The sequence below is a fragment of the Pimephales promelas genome, chromosome 4, assembly GCF_988280905.1.
Source record: "Pimephales promelas chromosome 4, fPimPro1.hap1.1, whole genome shotgun sequence".
In the NCBI taxonomy this organism is placed as follows: Eukaryota; Metazoa; Chordata; class Actinopteri; order Cypriniformes; family Leuciscidae; genus Pimephales; species Pimephales promelas.
The window spans coordinates 20024387-20041698 of NC_142772.1; the positions used below are offsets into that span (position 1 = coordinate 20024387).

The following is a 17312-nucleotide window of genomic DNA, read 5'->3' on the forward strand; positions in this document are numbered from 1 at the left end:
GAAGCTGCACTGAAACTGTCTTTTGGACCTTGAACCGTTTGGTTCCCATTAAAGTCCATTATATGGAGAAAATCCTGGAACGCTTTCATCATAAAGCGTAATTTCTTTTCAACTGAAGACAGAAAGACATGGACATCTTTGATGACATGGGGTTGAGTAAATTATCAGCAAAAGTTTTTTTTTTTTTTTATTAAAGTGAACTACTCCTTTAAGTAATGTATAACATAAATTATGATGATCTGTAGGAAATTTTGGGGAATTTTTAAAAGTATTTTTTAATGTTTCTATTGTATTTTATGTACAATGTACACCTAACTGTGTAATATAAACATATTTGTTAATTGAAAATGTTTGTTTCAAAGTTCACATATTCAGATACATTCATAATTAATATACATGAATCATTTTCCTGACATTTTTAACTTTAAATATATATTACCTAAATATCTGTTAACATGATGTTTATTGTTGTTAACTTATTATTATTATTGTAAGTTATTATGACGTGTTCCATCATTTTTATTTAAATAAATCTATAATAAAGATGGTGAATGTCTACCATTCCAAAAGAGACAGACTGAAAACTTTCATGTAAAAAATATATATTTATTAAAATGTATAAAATAAGACAGCTGTTACAGATTATGAAAACATTGAAATGCAGGCTATCTCATAATACATTCTCATTTCAATGTTAAAAAATAAAAAGCTGCTCATTGCCCTTAATGTTTAAAAATAGAACAATGTCCCTTAGCTATTTCTGTGTGGCATTTTCTTTAAGCAAATAAACATCATGTGAACCATTTAAGGGAAATTTATAATTTAGTTAAATTAAGTTCAATTGCCTCTGAATTCTTATTTGTTCCACTCTGTGTGGTTTCCTCTTGCTGAACGTCCACGGTGCAGACATCCAGAGGCTGTTGATCTTTCTTTTTCATTGCAACTATTATTTCCTCTTTCTTCTGCTGTGATTCTACGTCTTTCACTTGCATCTGCTCTTGTTTTTTTCTTTGTTTGTCGATTCTCTCCTCTTTCTTCATCTTCCAATAGTATATCAAGTTTTTCTCAGGATAAGTGACTTTAGCAAGAGGCAGCTTATGAATGTTTTTTGTCTCCGTAGTGATCAGAAGGAAAGTGAGGGCAGAAAGACAGAAGGGCCAGGTGCATGCTGGGAGTCCAAACTGTTGAAATGTCATACAAATCCATTTAAAATCACACACATTTGTGAACAAATTTTATGTTTTGGGTTTATAACACTTACAGTAGACATCACATTTGCAATTGCCGAGCCGAGATACGCACAGAAGAATGCTACGGAAAAACAATTGTTCAGTGATTTGCCCGTAATTACAGGAAATTGTTGTTGCATAACCAGGAAGGACAGGAAATATCTGATATGAACCTACCACAGGCCACAGCCAGAAGATGTGTCTGCCATGTGAGGGCGTAGAACATCCCGCCAATGGCAATGCAGGCCAAAACACAGTTATAACCCCACAAGCCAAAGTAGATGTTCTGGAACGGTGCCGCAAGAGCAAGACCTGAAAGTTACGTTAAAGTTGCACCTTAATCGTCAATCTTAAAATGTCTTAATGCTGATGATATTTATTATTAAACATTATGATACACAATTGTGATCTTTTACCTGACACCATACCAACTGCTGATCCAATAGTTGCATGTGCTAATGTTATGGGTGAGGAGATGAACAAGGCTATCATAAATATCCCTCCTGTCCAAGGATTGTCACACCCATATACCTGTCCAATACCTACAGGGATTGAGCTGAAAAGCTGTAAAAAAATAAATATATATACATATATGATATATCATATTTCATATATAATATTTGACTACAGCAATAGCTTTTTTAAACACAATAGTTGAACACCAATCATAAATGAGCACCAAATGTGCAGATTAGACTAATTGCTGACAATCCATCTTTGCTATCACAGAAATACATTACATTTTGAAATGTATTTCACAATATTAGTGTTTCTACTGTATTTTTCATCAAATAAATTCAGCGTTTGTAAGCATAAGAGACTTCTTTCAAAAAAAATTCAAAATTCGTAATTATTCCAAACTATGTATTACATAAGATTTGCCTTTTAGAAGATTTACTGCCTTGGAACTTTAAACTTGACAATAAATTTGAGCAGAAGATCTGGACTTTCCTGCTAGATTTAATTCCATACTGTCAGTTACAGTGTCTCATGATTAACCGGCTCTCTTTAGTGTCATGTGATATCAGTCTAGAAGATTCCTAAACAGAACTGTTGCACAATCAATCACCCTTTCGTGTTGTCAGTGGGAGTTATGTAACTTTGGGACAGCTTTCACTTCTTTGATTTTGGCCTCATTTCAACTTTTTAGCTCTTACCTTTGCATAATCCAGCTCAGACCATGTCATGTTATGCAAGGATGTGCGTGGCTGGATGAGAATCTGCGGGAAGTGATGATTGTAGTGGCCTGTGGCGACCATATGGAGGCACACCAGTATGTTAAAAGGAAGGGTGAAAACTGGCAGATCCCACCGACTGTTGATGGAAGCCAAGGCACTGGACACTATGGGACTGGAGAAAACAACACTGCTAGAATTCTGTAGTTCAGCACAGAGTCTAAACTAGTGGTTCTCAACTGTTGGGTTGTGATCCAAATATCGGTCACTAGGTTAAAAAAAAAATCTTGGTAAACAATGGTAAATTCATTGTGTATAGTTTGTTACACCAATACACTTTTAATAGGGTGGAAAGATGCTTCCAATGTCTTTGAGATGTATACGGGTGTGTGTTCATGTGTCACTTGGAAGCTAGGCAGACATAGATCATTTGCTTGACACTTTCTGCACCATGCCGTCATCCTCAAAATTATAGAAAACTATGCAGAGTAAAAGAGATCTAAGTAAATTGTTTGTTTTTAATGGCATGTTTGTTTACTGTTGTATTATCAATCATTTTGGTAGTGTTGGATCATAGATGTCTAAAATAAAAAGCACAATTGGGTAACACTTTACTGTAAGGTTCGTTAACCTGTATTAAAGGGATGGTTCACTTTAAAATTAATTTTTGATATGTTTTAGCTTACCTCGAGGGCATCCAAGATGTAGGTGTCTTTGTTTCTGCAGTATTTTCAATTTTGATATTTTTCGTTCAAACCGTTCTTGTCTGTCAGTCATATGGAGGTCTATGGAGCCCACCTCAAAGAGAATGTACAGAAAAGTCCAAATTAAAAATGATTCAATGACTCGTAAATGTAAGTACACATTGATGGCCTAAGACGAAACGAGCAGTTCGTGTGAGAAAACTAACAGTATTTAAATAGATTTTACCTCTTGTAACTACAGCTACGTCCAAGCTAAAAACGATATAAATACTGTTCGTTTTCTCACACAAACCGCTTGTTTCGTCTTAGGCCATCGATGTGTCCTTACATTTACGAGTCATTGAATCATTTTTAATTTGGACTTCTCTGTGCATTCTCTTTGAGGTGGACCCCCTAAACCTCCATTATATGACTGATAGACAACAATGGTTTGACCGAAAAATGTCAAAATTAAAAATACTGTGGAAACAAAGACACCTACATCTTGGATGCCCTTGAGGTAAGCTAAAACATGTCAAAAATTAATTTCAAAGTGAAATATCCCTTTAACTAACATGAACTAAAATGATCAATACACTTGTGACAGTATTAATTCATCTTTGTTTAACGTTAGTTAATACAAATACAGTTGTTCATTGTTTGTTTATGTTAGTTCACAGTGCATTAAATAAATGTTAACACATACAACCTTTGATTTTCATGTTAACTAATGTAGTTAGTCAATGTTAACAAATGTCAACTAATGTACTAAAAATACATTGACCCCTGTGTAAAATTTCATGCATATTTGTGTAAATGTTTACATTTTTGAACATTCTGCTACCATGTGAGAGAACATCAACTCAATCATATGACAGACTTCAACTGATGAGACATTCCCCTTTGCGTGTGTCACAGTTATCTGCCTTTGAAGGACATAAATTCCTTGCATTTTAGGCCCTGTCCAAAATGACACCCTAAACACTCGGGGTCTTGCTACATGTCCGCACATTTGTGACGTAACGCCACTAATTGTCAGGCTGAAGTCTGTTGCGGAGCTCACTGAACATCAAACAATAGTTAGATGACGTTATCGGATCCTAACCCTACCCTACCCCAGACCTAAACCTACCCCTAAACCTACCCTGTCACCTAACTGACGTTAAAGGTAAAGCGTCAGTCGTATGATGGCCCGGGATCGTCAACTAACCGACGTTTAAGGGTACCCTAAAAAGGCGGATGTTGACATATGGTCAAAAGACGTCCCAAGACGTCAGTCATATGACGACTTTGAGACTGTGCTATGAATGACGGAGAATCACAGATCTTCAAGTTATTCTGGACTCAACAAAATTGTAGCAAGGAGATGCATGACAAATAAAATCAATATGTGTTCTAAAAATGTTTTGATATCCTAACGCTAAAAAAAATCTGTACACATCATACACTGCATGATTTTTGCTGACCAAATTTCTGCAGACTGGATCTTGTGTAGTGAATTGCAGCCTTTAGCTATTTCCTTTTTTTGATACAAGTCTAAATTAGCCATAAATGAATTGAAGAACAAAGAGACGAGCTCACCATGCCATTGACATGAAGATATTGGGAAGAAGCAGCCACCAGTACCAATCTTCTGCATTTGAGAAAACCGCCATCAGAAGACCAACCAAGATGCCGTTATATCCATACAGGCCGGCTGCGATAGCTCCTCTAAAGGGAAATATCAAATATTGATTGTAATTACTGATTCTTAAAACGTTTAGGGCATCAAAATGTAAATGCACTGTAAGTAATCGCCTAAATACCTGTTCTGACAGAGGATGAGTGCAGAAATTGTAGCAAACAGAGTGCCAACAAAACCATTGAGTGCCCACCATCTGTTCTGGAGGATCAGTCCAGCAAAGATGATCAGACCACTGAGAGGGTTGTTCACAAACATCACCTGAGCTGCTCCACGCAGCACCCAGTCCACAATCTGAAGCAGGATAAATTGCCCTGCACAGCGTGGACATGTGAGAATACAAGTGGGTATAAAGAAAATGGCCATAGAGGTTTGCATAGAAGATGGAATACAAAACTGTCCTAATCCTTACATTGTCCTTAAGAAATAAAATAATGACTTTTCTAGTATAATATCCACATCTGTGTAATATGCATATTTTTGGGTGTTAAAGGTCAAATAGGAAACGCATGTTTGTTTGTCTTGCCTAAGTGTGCATTGTTTTCAGTTGGGTGTGGATCACTCATTATACAACTCCCTAAAGACAATGTGTCCGTTTGCGGACCAAAAAAAGTAGTTAGTACATTAACTAGATGAGCACATCTAGCAGATTTCCACAGATTGAAAAGTACCAGAACAGTTTAAAAAATGTTTGTTACATTTTTGTTATGCCTCAACATAACAAAAATGTTATGTTGAGTTAGAACAAGGCTTTTAAACTGGTTCATTGGGAATACAATCATTGATGATTTTCTAAATGACTTTTGTGCAAACAATCTCCTACTAACTATTCACTAGCTGAAATACTGTTGGCTCCTTATTGAGATCTAAACTACTGTAGCTTACTCTCGTACCTTTCATCCATTCACCAAACGCAGCCATGTCTCCAGTAATGTAAGAGACCCATTGGGTGAGCTTTGCTTTAAACTTCTGATGTGAAATTGGCCTCTCGGGTCCCTCTGTAGGTTCATGGACTGGATTTGCCATGAGCGGTTGCAGCTCCTGTAAATATCAATAGATTTCGTTGATATAAAATGGATTGCTGATGACAAAGAAAGGCTTAGGATTCATATTCTTTGCAGGGCATTGTTTACATTCTGGCTCGAGCATGACCGGATTTTTCCTTTACAAAAGACAAAAACAGGAAACATTCACCTTTGTGTTTTGAGCACTGGAAAAATGTGAAGTAGAAGTTCTGCAGAGATGTAGGCCAGGCTTCAAATAAAGAATTATATATCATTATTTCATTATTCATTATTTTATAGACACCATAATTTAGAGAGAGAGAGAGAGAGAGAGCAGTTCTACCTTAGTTAGTTGTGTTTCAGGCATATATGAAGCCAGTTGAAGCCAATGAAGTCAACGCTGGGATGGTCCAAAAAGCCACTACTCTGATGGTTTTATAGTGCATGCGCTGCTCCACCTCTATTCATGCAGCGCTGATGTAAATGACTGATAAAGCTTCCTCGCATTCCTTACATAAAGCTGCCAACTTTTGAGTTTAAGGGAGGGGGTGGATGCTTGCTCACGCAAGGTCTCTCGCTCGCTTTCCCTCTCTGCCGTCCATCTCGCGGGTAATGGTGTTTTGGTTTATATCAGGAATGACCAACTTCAGCCCTGGAAGACCACTGTCTTCCAAGAGTTTAGCTCCAACCCTGAAAAAAAATCACCTGCCTGTAACTTTCTAAAAATCCTGAAGACCTTGCGTCTATGATTGTGATTATAAAGGTGTAATGTCAGTCTTACACCCCTTCAAGAAAAGTGTTACCTTTTTTATTATTATTATGCAGACTAACACAAATTCGTCTAAATGAATAATAAGGAGATCACATAGAACAAATATGGATTAACACATACTTGAGGTAAATCAAAGCTTGGTAATCTGCTTAGTTGTAATAAAACAAAAGGTTGTTGTTCAGGCCACTGGCTGTTATATTTATTAGCTGTTCAAGTGCATTTGTGAGACATAACTGTCAAACAGGAGACCAGCAGCTCAGCTCGCTTCATGTTGGAGTTATATTATTACTAAGTTTGGGGTTGGTAAGTTTTGTTATTGTTTTTAAAGAAGTCCCTTATTCTCCTCAAGGCTGCATATATTTTATTTTAAAAAATACAGTAAAAACAACAAAAAATGTGAAATTTTGTTTTCCATTTGAATATATTTTAAAATGTAATTTATTCCTGTGATGGAAAAGGTGAATTTTCTTCCCACATGATCTTTCAGAAATGCTTATTTGTTGTTCACGAAACATTACTTCCTATTACTAATAAAACTGGTTGTGCTGTTTAATATTTTTGTAAAAGCCATGATACATTTTTATTATTAAAGTTCTGAAATAACATAAATTCAATTTATCAATTTAATCAATTTAATGCATCCTTGCTAATTAAAAGTATTTTTCAGAAAGGATGCATTACTGAACCCAAACTTTTGAATGGTAGTGTATCTGATAAACACCTTCTCCAGTGGTCATAAATTAAATATTAAATATTTTCAGTAACTCTTGTAGCCTCAGTTCCCTGATGGAGGGAACAAGACATTCTGTTGACATTCTGTCAAGACATTCTACCGAGTCCACACAGCCCAAATCTTCAGACTCATTAACCCACAAGAAGGCTAGTTAGGTGCTGGCGGCAGTCGCTTCTTGCTCTCTCTCTCCCGGTCAGGCTGACACTGGTTTACCCGCCGATCTAACTGCGATATTATTATTTTAGCTTAATTTATTTTCAGGTGAATTGTCTTTGCACTGCTGACTAGCTTGAATAAAACAGAAAAGTTATTGTCTACAGTGGTTTGTCCAGCCTTTATTGAGCTCTGTTGGTTGAACATGATGATTTGCTGAATTTAAAGGTTTAACTGTTTTTGCAGTTTGTCTATTAATGTTTCAACTCTCTAAGGTTAATTATTTTTGAAGCTATTTTTTTTCTATGAAAAACTATAGGCCCACTCACATTTTCACTGGCCCACCCAAAATACAATTTCTGCCTATTGGTTGAGACTGACATTGGAGGGTTGCTCTTGGGAGCCCCAAACACCTCTGAGGAAACCCCTACCTGTACGCAAGATCCAACCACGGGTTGAGAGTGCAACAACAAATCGGCGTGATGGCCACTCGATATGTGTCTCGGCACCATGTCCATCTCATGACTCGAACTGAAGCGAGTGCTGAGGCGGTCAAATATACTGTACATCATCCGAGCCGCATAGCCATGGCCGAAGATGTCATATGCCCTGGGAGCCTCTAAAAATATGTCAGTGGTACCACTGTCTTGCTCTTAAAGAGTACTTACTCCTTTCCCAGTTGACCCAAAGTCCCAGCCAGGCTAGGTGCTTGAGGACAAAGTCCCTGTGCACACAGAACAACTCTCGAGTGTGGTCCTCCCAGGATTAGTTAGGATTAGGGTGAGCGGGTCGTCGAGGTAGTTGAGGATATGAATGCCCACTTCCCTCAAAGCCTCTGCGACTTTCGTGAAGACGTGAGGAAAGAGGGACAACCCGCAAGGGAGGACCTTGTACCCTGAACAGTGGATCGGTCAACGGCCTCTCCTCCATCCCTGGGTCATCCATCCCAGGGCCTTATGAAGGATGAGCATTGCAACTTATTACCTCTAGAGGAGCCGGCTGCAGAAACAAACCAATGGACGGGCATTTAATATTGTAGGGGGGGCCTAATTATGACATCCAATAAATTTTTCTATAGGACAAAAACCAACTATTACGCCGATTTCAAGTACCAGGCGTAATTTGCGGGTGGGATGTCCCCACCGTCGATATTGTACCCACCACTTTTGAAACATTCCGGCATGAATGTACCAATAGAAATAAACAAAACATCTTCAGTTAACTAGCAGAGCATTCGTTTCGTTCGTTTTTTAAATAAGAGACGATCTAGCGCTGAAATGTGTTTTTAAAATCAACTGTTCAAATTAATGCTCGTTGCCGCTGGCGCGGATAGGCTAATGTGTTTTTTTTTTTTTCTGGCTTGCGCACAGTCTTCACTCGGACGCGCAATCCGTTGTGGAGAGACTCTATTCATTACGGTGAAATTAAAACACAAAATGTTCTGAAGATGTTTTGTCTGTGCCTGATATACAACCACTGATGAACATAATCAGTTTTGATGGAAAAAAAATTTTTATTAGAACGGATTAGAACCCAGAATCTCTGGCACGCTTGGCAAAAGTTCTACCCCTGGACCATTATTTACATTCACGTTTAATACAAATATAAAGGCGTAATTGAACGACCACATAAACCTAAATCAATAACTATTTAAATCGATTAAAGGATATCGTAATGTTATTGTACATATCTGTTTTATGATTTAGCATTGTGTCAGGGCTGGTGCAACTTAAAAAGAGTAATAAAAACTAGAACGTACATTTCCAGACGAAAATGTGAAGTGGTGCTTGCAGTGGCAAAACTCACCACCCGGTTGCTAGGGTGTTCTGGGTGGTTGCTAGTTGGTTGTCAGGGTATTCTGGGTGGTTGCTATGCAGTTGCTAGGGTATTATGGGTGGTTGCCAATGTGTTCTGGGTAGTTGCTAAGGTGTTGCTAGGTGGTTGCTAGGGTGTTCTGGGTGGTTGCTAGGGTGTTGCTAGGTTGTTACTAGGCGGTTGTTAGGGTGTTCTGGATGGTTGCTAGGTGGTTGCTAGGGTGTTTCTAAGGTGTTCTGGAAGGTTGCTAGGCAGTTGCTAGGGTGTTGCTCGGTGGTTGCTAAGGTGTTGCTAGGTGGTTGCTAGGGTGTTGCTAGGCGGTTGCTAGGGTGTTCTGGGTGGTTGCTAGGGTGTTGCTAGGTGGTTGCTAGGGTATTGCAAGGTGGTTGCTAGGGTGTTCTGGGTGGTTGCTAGGGTGTTGCTAGGTGGTTGCTAGGGTGTTGCTAAGGTGTTCTGGATGGTTGCTAGGGTGTTGCTCGGTGGTTGCTATGGTGTTGCTAGGTGGTTGCTAGGGTGTTCTGGGTGGTTGCTAAGGTGTTGCTAGGTGGTTGCTATGGTGTTTGGGGAGGTTGCTAGGGTGTTGCTAGGTGGTTGCTAGGGTGTTGCTAAGGTGTTCTGGATAGTTTCTAGGTGGTTGCTAGGGTGTTGCTATGCGGTTTCTAGGGTGTTCTGGGTGGTTGCTATGGTGTTGTTAGGTTGTTGCTAGGGTATTCTGGGTAGTTGCTATGGTATTACTAGGTGGTTGGTAGTGTTCACATATGGTTATTATAGAGTTTTTATATTGTTCATGGCATGATTTAGCACTTAGCTAATCAATATTAGCATGTAGCTATTCACAGCTAGCATGTTTAGCATTTTGAAAGTTCTATGTGCTAGCATGAGTCAAAAGACCCAACTCCCATCGTGATACAATGTTCTGATGCTGAGATATAGCTGTTACAAAATGGTTGCTAGGGTACTCTGTTTGGTTGCTAGGGAGTGGCTTGGCAGCTTCCAATCATGAAGCTCCAAAGTCAATGTGAATGTATAAACCAACCCCCTATCTCTATACGATGTTCTGATAAAGAGATGTAGGCCTTGCAAAATGGTTGCTAGGGTACTCTTTTTGGTTGCTAGGGAGTGGCTTGGCAGCTGCCAATCATGAATCTCCAAAGGCTGCTTGTCAGTATAATTGATATAATACAACTCCCAAGCCTGTATGACATTCAGAATGGAAGATATCCCTCTTTAAAATTTGGTTGCTAAGGTGCTCGATAATGGTTGCTAGGGTGTGGCCAGAAATTGTTGAGGTGATTCATGATTGGCTGTTTGCTACCCCGAGTCAAACGAGACCACCCTTGTGTTTCTATGACACTTCTATCCGGAGATATCCCTTTGATCTCTTTCAATGGAAGTCTATGGGAGTTGTTGCTAAGGTGCTCTATATGGTTGCTAGGGCGTGGCTTGATAGCTTCACAATGATCCTGAGAGACTGATTGGTCGTCTGAGTAAAATGAGCCCGCCCCCTTGTCTCTATGACACTATGATCCAGAGCTATGTTCAATACAAAATCCCTATGCAATTTACCATAGTAGGAAAAACACATGCATTTGATGGGACATCCTTCACCATAGTAAGTCAATGGGGAAAATTTTGGGTAGCTCCTGCCCCCCAGGGGTGCAACTTTTACCCCATTGTGAGGTATGTTCTTACAGAGGCTGCCAGCCTCTTCAAATGTGGCAAATCACACGTTTTTCCGAAATCGTTGTTCGGAGCTATGAGTCGTCAAAGTTTGTCTCAATGTTAAGTCTATGGGATTTTTTGGAAATTTGTTCGCCCCTGGGGCGAGCACCGTACCCCCGATCTCTGATAAAAGTGATAGGACACTCTTCAATAGGCCGCACGATTTGATGCCTCATTCATGGGTCTGTGACAAAAACTGTGGACGTAGGAGTGCGCCAAACTTTTTCCTGGAATAGTATAATGCTATACTAGAAATTTTAAATAACATTGGGGTCAATGGGGGAAAATTTGGGCAGCTCCTGCCCCCCAGGGGTGCAACTTTTACCCCATTGTGAGGTATGTTCTTACAGAGCCTGTCAGCCTCTTCAAATGTGGTAAATCACAGGCTTCTGTGAAATCCTCGCTCGGAGCTATGAGTCGTCAAAGTTTGTCGCAATGTTAAGTCTATGGGATTTTTGGGAAATTTGTTCGCCCTTCGGGCGAACATCGTACCCCCGATCGCTTAGAAAAGTCATAGCACACCATTCCCGAATATTCCGCACGATTTGAGACCTCATTCATGGGTGTGTGACAAAAACTGCGGGAGGAGTAGCGCGCCAAACTTTTTGGCCGACTCAAAAAACACAATAGTAATAGTGTTGCCTTGCTTTCAGCAAGCACCACTAATAACTGGCCTACTCATGTTCTTAATACAGCTGAAGTCGACGTTTTTGGGAGTGGAATCTCCGCATGAGTTATTCAATACATTATTTTTATTTTTAAAATAAATTTCTTTTTAAAATTTATTAATTGCAAATTGCATGGAGCGGGGGGCACAGGAGCTCGGTAGGCGGGCCCGGCCCCCTAAGGCCCGCCCATAGCGCCGGGTATGGCCATGAGACTTAGACCTGAGTGCAAAAATGGAGGCTCTAGCCCCTTCCAGAGCTGAGATATCGAAACTCAAAAATTCGGGCCGAAAAAAAAACGACAGTGGTACCCCTTACGGTTTTTTTTTTTTTTTTTGGCGAAAAATTAAGTTTCTCCAATCTTCCCAAAACTCTGGATTCTGATAGAGGGCCATGAGACTTAGACCTGAGTGCAAAAATGGAGGCTCTAGCCCCTTCCAGAGATGAAATATCGAAACTCAAAAATTCGGCCCGAAAAAAAAACGACAGTGGTACCCCTTACGTTTTTTTTTTTTTGGGCGAAAAATTAAGTTTCTTCAATCTTCCCAAAACTCTGGATTCTGATAGAGGGCCATGAGACTTAGACCTGAGTGCAAAAATGGAGGCTCTAGCCCCTTCCAGAGCTGAGATATCAAAACTCAAAAATTCAGCCCGAAAATAAACGACAGTGGTACCGCTTACGTTTTTTTTTTTTTTGGGCGAAAAATTAAGTTTCTCCAATCTTCCGAAAACTCTGGATTCTGATAGAGGGCCATGAGACTTAGACCTGAGTGCAAAAATGGAGGCTCTAGCCCCTTCCAGAGCTGAGATATCGAAACTCAAAAATTCGGCCCGAAAAAAAAAAACGACAGTGGTACCCCTTACGTTTTTTTTTTTGGGGCGAAAAATTAAGTTTCTCCAATCTTCCCAAAACTCTGGATTCTGATAGAGGGCCATGAGACTTAGACCTGAGTGCAAACATGGAGGCTCTAGCCCCTTCCAGAGCTGAGATATCGAAACTCAAAAATTCGGGCCGAAAAAAAAACGACAGTGGTACCCCTTACGGTTTTTTTTTTTTTTTTGGCGAAAAATTAAGTTTCTCCAATCTTCCCAAAACTCTGGATTCTGATAGAGGGCCATGAGACTTAGACCTGAGTGCAAAAATGGAGGCTCTAGCCCCTTCCAGAGATGAAATATCGAAACTCAAAAATTCGGCCCGAAAAAAAAACGACAGTGGTACCCCTTACGTTTTTTTTTTTTTTGGGCGAAAAATTAAGTTTCTTCAATCTTCCCAAAACTCTGGATTCTGATAGAGGGCCATGAGACTTAGACCTGAGTGCAAAAATGGAGGCTCTAGCCCCTTCCAGAGCTGAGATATCAAAACTCAAAAATTCAGCCCGAAAATAAACGACAGTGGTACCCCTTACGTTTTTTTTTTTTGGGCGAAAAATTAAGTTTCTCCAATCTTCCGAAAACTCTGGATTCTGATAGAGGGCCATGAGACTTAGACCTGAGTGCAAAAATGGAGGCTCTAGCCCCTTCCAGAGATGAAATATCGAAACTCAAAAATTCGGCCCGAAAAAAAAACGACAGTGGTACCCCTTACGTTTTTTTTTTTTTTTGGGCGAAAAATTAAGTTTCTCCAATCTTCCCAAAACTCTGGATTCTGATAGAGGGCCATGAGACTTAGACCTGAGTGCAAAAATGGAGGCTCTAGCCCCTTCCAGAGCTGAGATATCGAAACTCAAAAATTCGGCCCGAAAAAAAAACGACAGTGGTGCCCCTTACGTTTTTTTTTTTGGGGCGAAAAATTAAGTTTCTCCAATCTTCCCAAAACTCTGGATTCTGATAGAGGGCCATGAGACTTAGACCTGAGTGCAAAAATGGAGGCTCTAGCCCCTTCCAGAGCTGAGATATCGAAACTCAAAAATTCGGCCCGAAAAAAAAAAACGACAGTGGTACCCCTTACGTTTTTTTTTTTGGGCGAAAAATTAAGTTTCTCCAATCTTCCCAAAACTCTGGATTCTGATAGAGGGCCATGAGACTTAGACCTGAGTGCAAAAATGGAGGCTCTAGCCCCTTCCAGAGCTGAGATATCGAAACTCAAAAATTCGGCCCGAAAATAAACGACAGTGGTACCCCTTACGTTTTTTTTTTTTGGGCGAAAAATTAAGTTTCTCCAATCTTCCGAAAACTCTGGATTCTGATAGAGGGCCATGAGACTTAGACCTGAGTGCAAAAATGGAGGCTCTAGCCCCTTCCAGAGCTGAGATATCAAAACTCAAAAATTCAGCCCGAAAATAAACGACAGTGGTACCCCTTACGTTTTTTTTTTTTTGGGCGAAAAATTAAGTTTCTCCAATCTTCCGAAAACTCTGGATTCTGATAGAGGGCCATGAGACTTAGACCTGAGTGCAAAAATGGAGGCTCTAGCCCCTTCCAGAGATGAAATATCGAAACTCAAAAATTCGGCCCGAAAAAAAAACGACAGTGGTACCCCTTACGTTTTTTTTTTTTTTTGGGCGAAAAATTAAGTTTCTCCAATCTTCCCAAAACTCTGGATTCTGATAGAGGGCCATGAGACTTAGACCTGAGTGCAAAAATGGAGGCTCTAGCCCCTTCCAGAGCTGAGATATCGAAACTCAAAAATTCGGCCCGAAAAAAAAACGACAGTGGTGCCCCTTACGTTTTTTTTTTTGGGGCGAAAAATTAAGTTTCTCCAATCTTCCCAAAACTCTGGATTCTGATAGAGGGCCATGAGACTTAGACCTGAGTGCAAAAATGGAGGCTCTAGCCCCTTCCAGAGCTGAGATATCGAAACTCAAAAATTCGGCCCGAAAAAAAAAACGACAGTGGTACCCCTTACGTTTTTTTTTTTGGGCGAAAAATTAAGTTTCTCCAATCTTCCCAAAACTCTGGATTCTGATAGAGGGCCATGAGACTTAGACCTGAGTGCAAAAATGGAGGCTCTAGCCCCTTCCAGAGCTGAGATATCGAAACTCAAAAATTCGGCCCGAAAAAAAAACGACAGTGGTGCCCCTTACGTTTTTTTTGGGGGGCGAAAAATTAAGTTTCTCCAATCTTCCCAAAACTCTGGATTCTGATAGAGGGCCATGAGACTTAGACCTGAGTGCAAAAATGGAGGCTCTAGCCCCTTCCAGAGCTGAGATATCGAAACTCAAAAATTCGGCCCGAAAAAAAAACGACAGTGGTGCCCCTTACGGTTTTTTTTTTTTTTTTTTGGCGAAAAATTAAGTTTCTCCAATCTTCCCAAAACTCTGGATTCTGATAGAGGGCCATGAGACTTAGACCTGAGTGCAAAAATGGAGGCTCTAGCCCCTTCCAGAGATGAAATATCGAAACTCAAAAATTCGGCCCGAAAAAAAAAACGACAGTGGTACCGCTTACGTTTTTTTTTTTTGGGCGAAAAATTAAGTTTCTCCAATCTTCCCAAAACTCTGGATTCTGATAGAGGGCCATGAGACTTAGACCTGAGTGCAAAAATGGAGGCTCTAGCCCCTTCCAGAGCTGAGATATCGAAACTCAAAAATTCGGCCCGAAAAAAAAACGACAGTGGTACCCCTTAACGTTTTTTTTTTTTTTTTGGGCGAAAAATTAAGTTTCTCCAATCTTCCCAAAACTCTGGATTCTGATAGAGGGCCATGAGACTTAGACCTGAGTGCAAAAATGGAGGCTCTAGCCCCTTCCAGAGCTGAGATATCGAAACTCAAAAATTCGGCCCGAAAAAAAAAACGACAGTGGTACCCCTTACGTTTTTTTTTTTTGGGTGAAAAATTAAGTTTCTCCAATCTTCCCAAAACTCTGGATTCTGATAGAGGGCCATGAGACTTAGACCTGAGTGCAAAAATGGAGGCTCTAGCCCCTTCCAGAGCTGAGATATCGAAACTCAAAAATTCGGCCCGAAAAAAAAACGACAGTGGTACCCCTTACGGTTTTTTTTTTTGGGCGAAAAATTAAGTTTCTCCAATCTTCCCAAAACTCTGGATTCTGATAGAGGGCCATGAGACTTAGACCTGAGTGCAAAAATGGAGGCTCTAGCCCCTTCCAGAGCTGAGATATCGAAACTCAAAAATTCGGCCCGAAAAAAAAACGACAGTGGTGCCCCTTACGTTTTTTTTGGGGGGCGAAAAATTAAGTTTCTCCAATCTTCCCAAAACTCTGGATTCTGATAGAGGGCCATGAGACTTAGACCTGAGTGCAAAAATGGAGGCTCTAGCCCCTTCCAGAGCTGAGATATCGAAACTCAAAAATTCGGCCCGAAAAAAAAACGACAGTGGTACCCCTTACGTTTTTTTTTTTTTTGGGCGAAAAATTAAGTTTCTCCAATCTTCCCAAAAATCTGGATTCTGATAGAGGGCCATGAGACTTAGACCTGAGTGCAAAAATGGAGGCTCTAACTCCTTCCAGAGCTGAGATATCGAAACTCAAAAATTCGGCCCAAAAAAAAAACGACAGTGGTACCCCTTACGTTTTTTTTTTTGGGCGAAAAATTAAGTTTCTCCAATCTTCCCAAAACTCTGGATTCTGATAGAGGGCCATGAGACTTAGACCTGAGTGCAAAAATGGAGGCTCTAGCCCCTTCCAGAGATGAAATATCGAAACTCAAAAATTCGGCCCGAAAAAAAAACGACAGTGGTACCCCTTACGTTTTTTTTTTTTTTTGGGCGAAAAATTAAGTTTCTCCAATCTTCCCAAAACTCTGGATTCTGATAGAGGGCCATGAGACTTAGACCTGAGTGCAAAAATGGAGGCTCTAGCCCCTTCCAGAGCTGAGATATCGAAACTCAAAAATTCGGCCCGAAAAAAAAACGACAGTGGTACCCCTTACGTTTTTTTTTTTGGGGTGAAAAATTAAGTTTCTCCAATCTTCCCAAAACTCTGGATTCTGATAGAGGGCCATGAGACTTAGACCTGAGTGCAAAAATGGAGGCTCTAGCCCCTTCCAGAGCTGAGATATCGAAACTCAAAAATTCGGCCCGAAAAAAAAACGACAGTGGTACCCCTTACGTTTTTTTTTTTTTTTGGGCGAAAAATTAAGTTTCTCCAATCTTCCCAAAACTCTGGATTCTGATAGAGGGCCATGAGACTTAGACCTGAGTGCAAAAATGGAGGCTCTAGCCCCTTCCAGAGCTGAGATATCGAAACTCAAAAATTCGGCCCGAAAAAAAAACGACAGTGGTACCCCTTACGTTTTTTTTTTTTGGGGGGGCGAAAAATTAAGTTTCTCCAATCTTCCCAAAACTCTGGATTCTGATAGAGGGCCATGAGACTTAGACCTGAGTGCAAAAATGGAGGCTCTAGCCCCTTCCAGAGCTGAGATATCGAAACTCAAAAATTCGGCCCGAAAAAAAAAACGACAGTGGTACCCCTTACGTTTTTTTTTTTTTTTGGGTGAAAAATTAAGTTTCTCCAATCTTCCCAAAACTCTGGATTCTGATAGAGGGCCATGAGACTTAGACCTGAGTGCAAAAATGGAGGCTCTAGCCCCTTCCAGAGCTGAGATATCGAAACTCAAAAATTCGGCCCGAAAAAAAAACGACAGTGGTACCCCTTACGTTTTTTTTTTTTGGGCGAAAAATTAAGTTTCTCCAATCTTCCCAAAACTCTGGATTCTGATAGAGGGCCATGAGACTTAGACCTGAGTGCAAAAATGGAGGCTCTAGCCCCTTCCAGAGCTGAG

The 17312-nt window shown here is 40.2% G+C and overlaps 1 protein-coding gene across 1 annotated transcript; it reads right to left on the reverse strand.

Annotated features, from left to right (window-relative positions):
* Positions 1-632: 632 nt before the first annotated feature.
* Positions 633-6273, reverse strand: slc14a2 (solute carrier family 14 member 2). Its single transcript, XM_039662174.2, has 10 exons — positions 6116-6273; positions 5963-6022; positions 5662-5809; positions 4893-5082; positions 4669-4797; positions 2387-2579; positions 1646-1793; positions 1407-1541; positions 1262-1311; positions 633-1181 (listed from the first exon to the last, which is right to left on the reverse strand). The coding sequence occupies exons 1-10, from the start codon at positions 6137-6139 to the stop codon at positions 816-818; spliced, it is 1443 nt and encodes a 480-aa protein (XP_039518108.2). The 5' UTR covers positions 6140-6273; the 3' UTR covers positions 633-815.
* Between the last annotated feature and the right edge of the window lie 11039 nt (positions 6274-17312).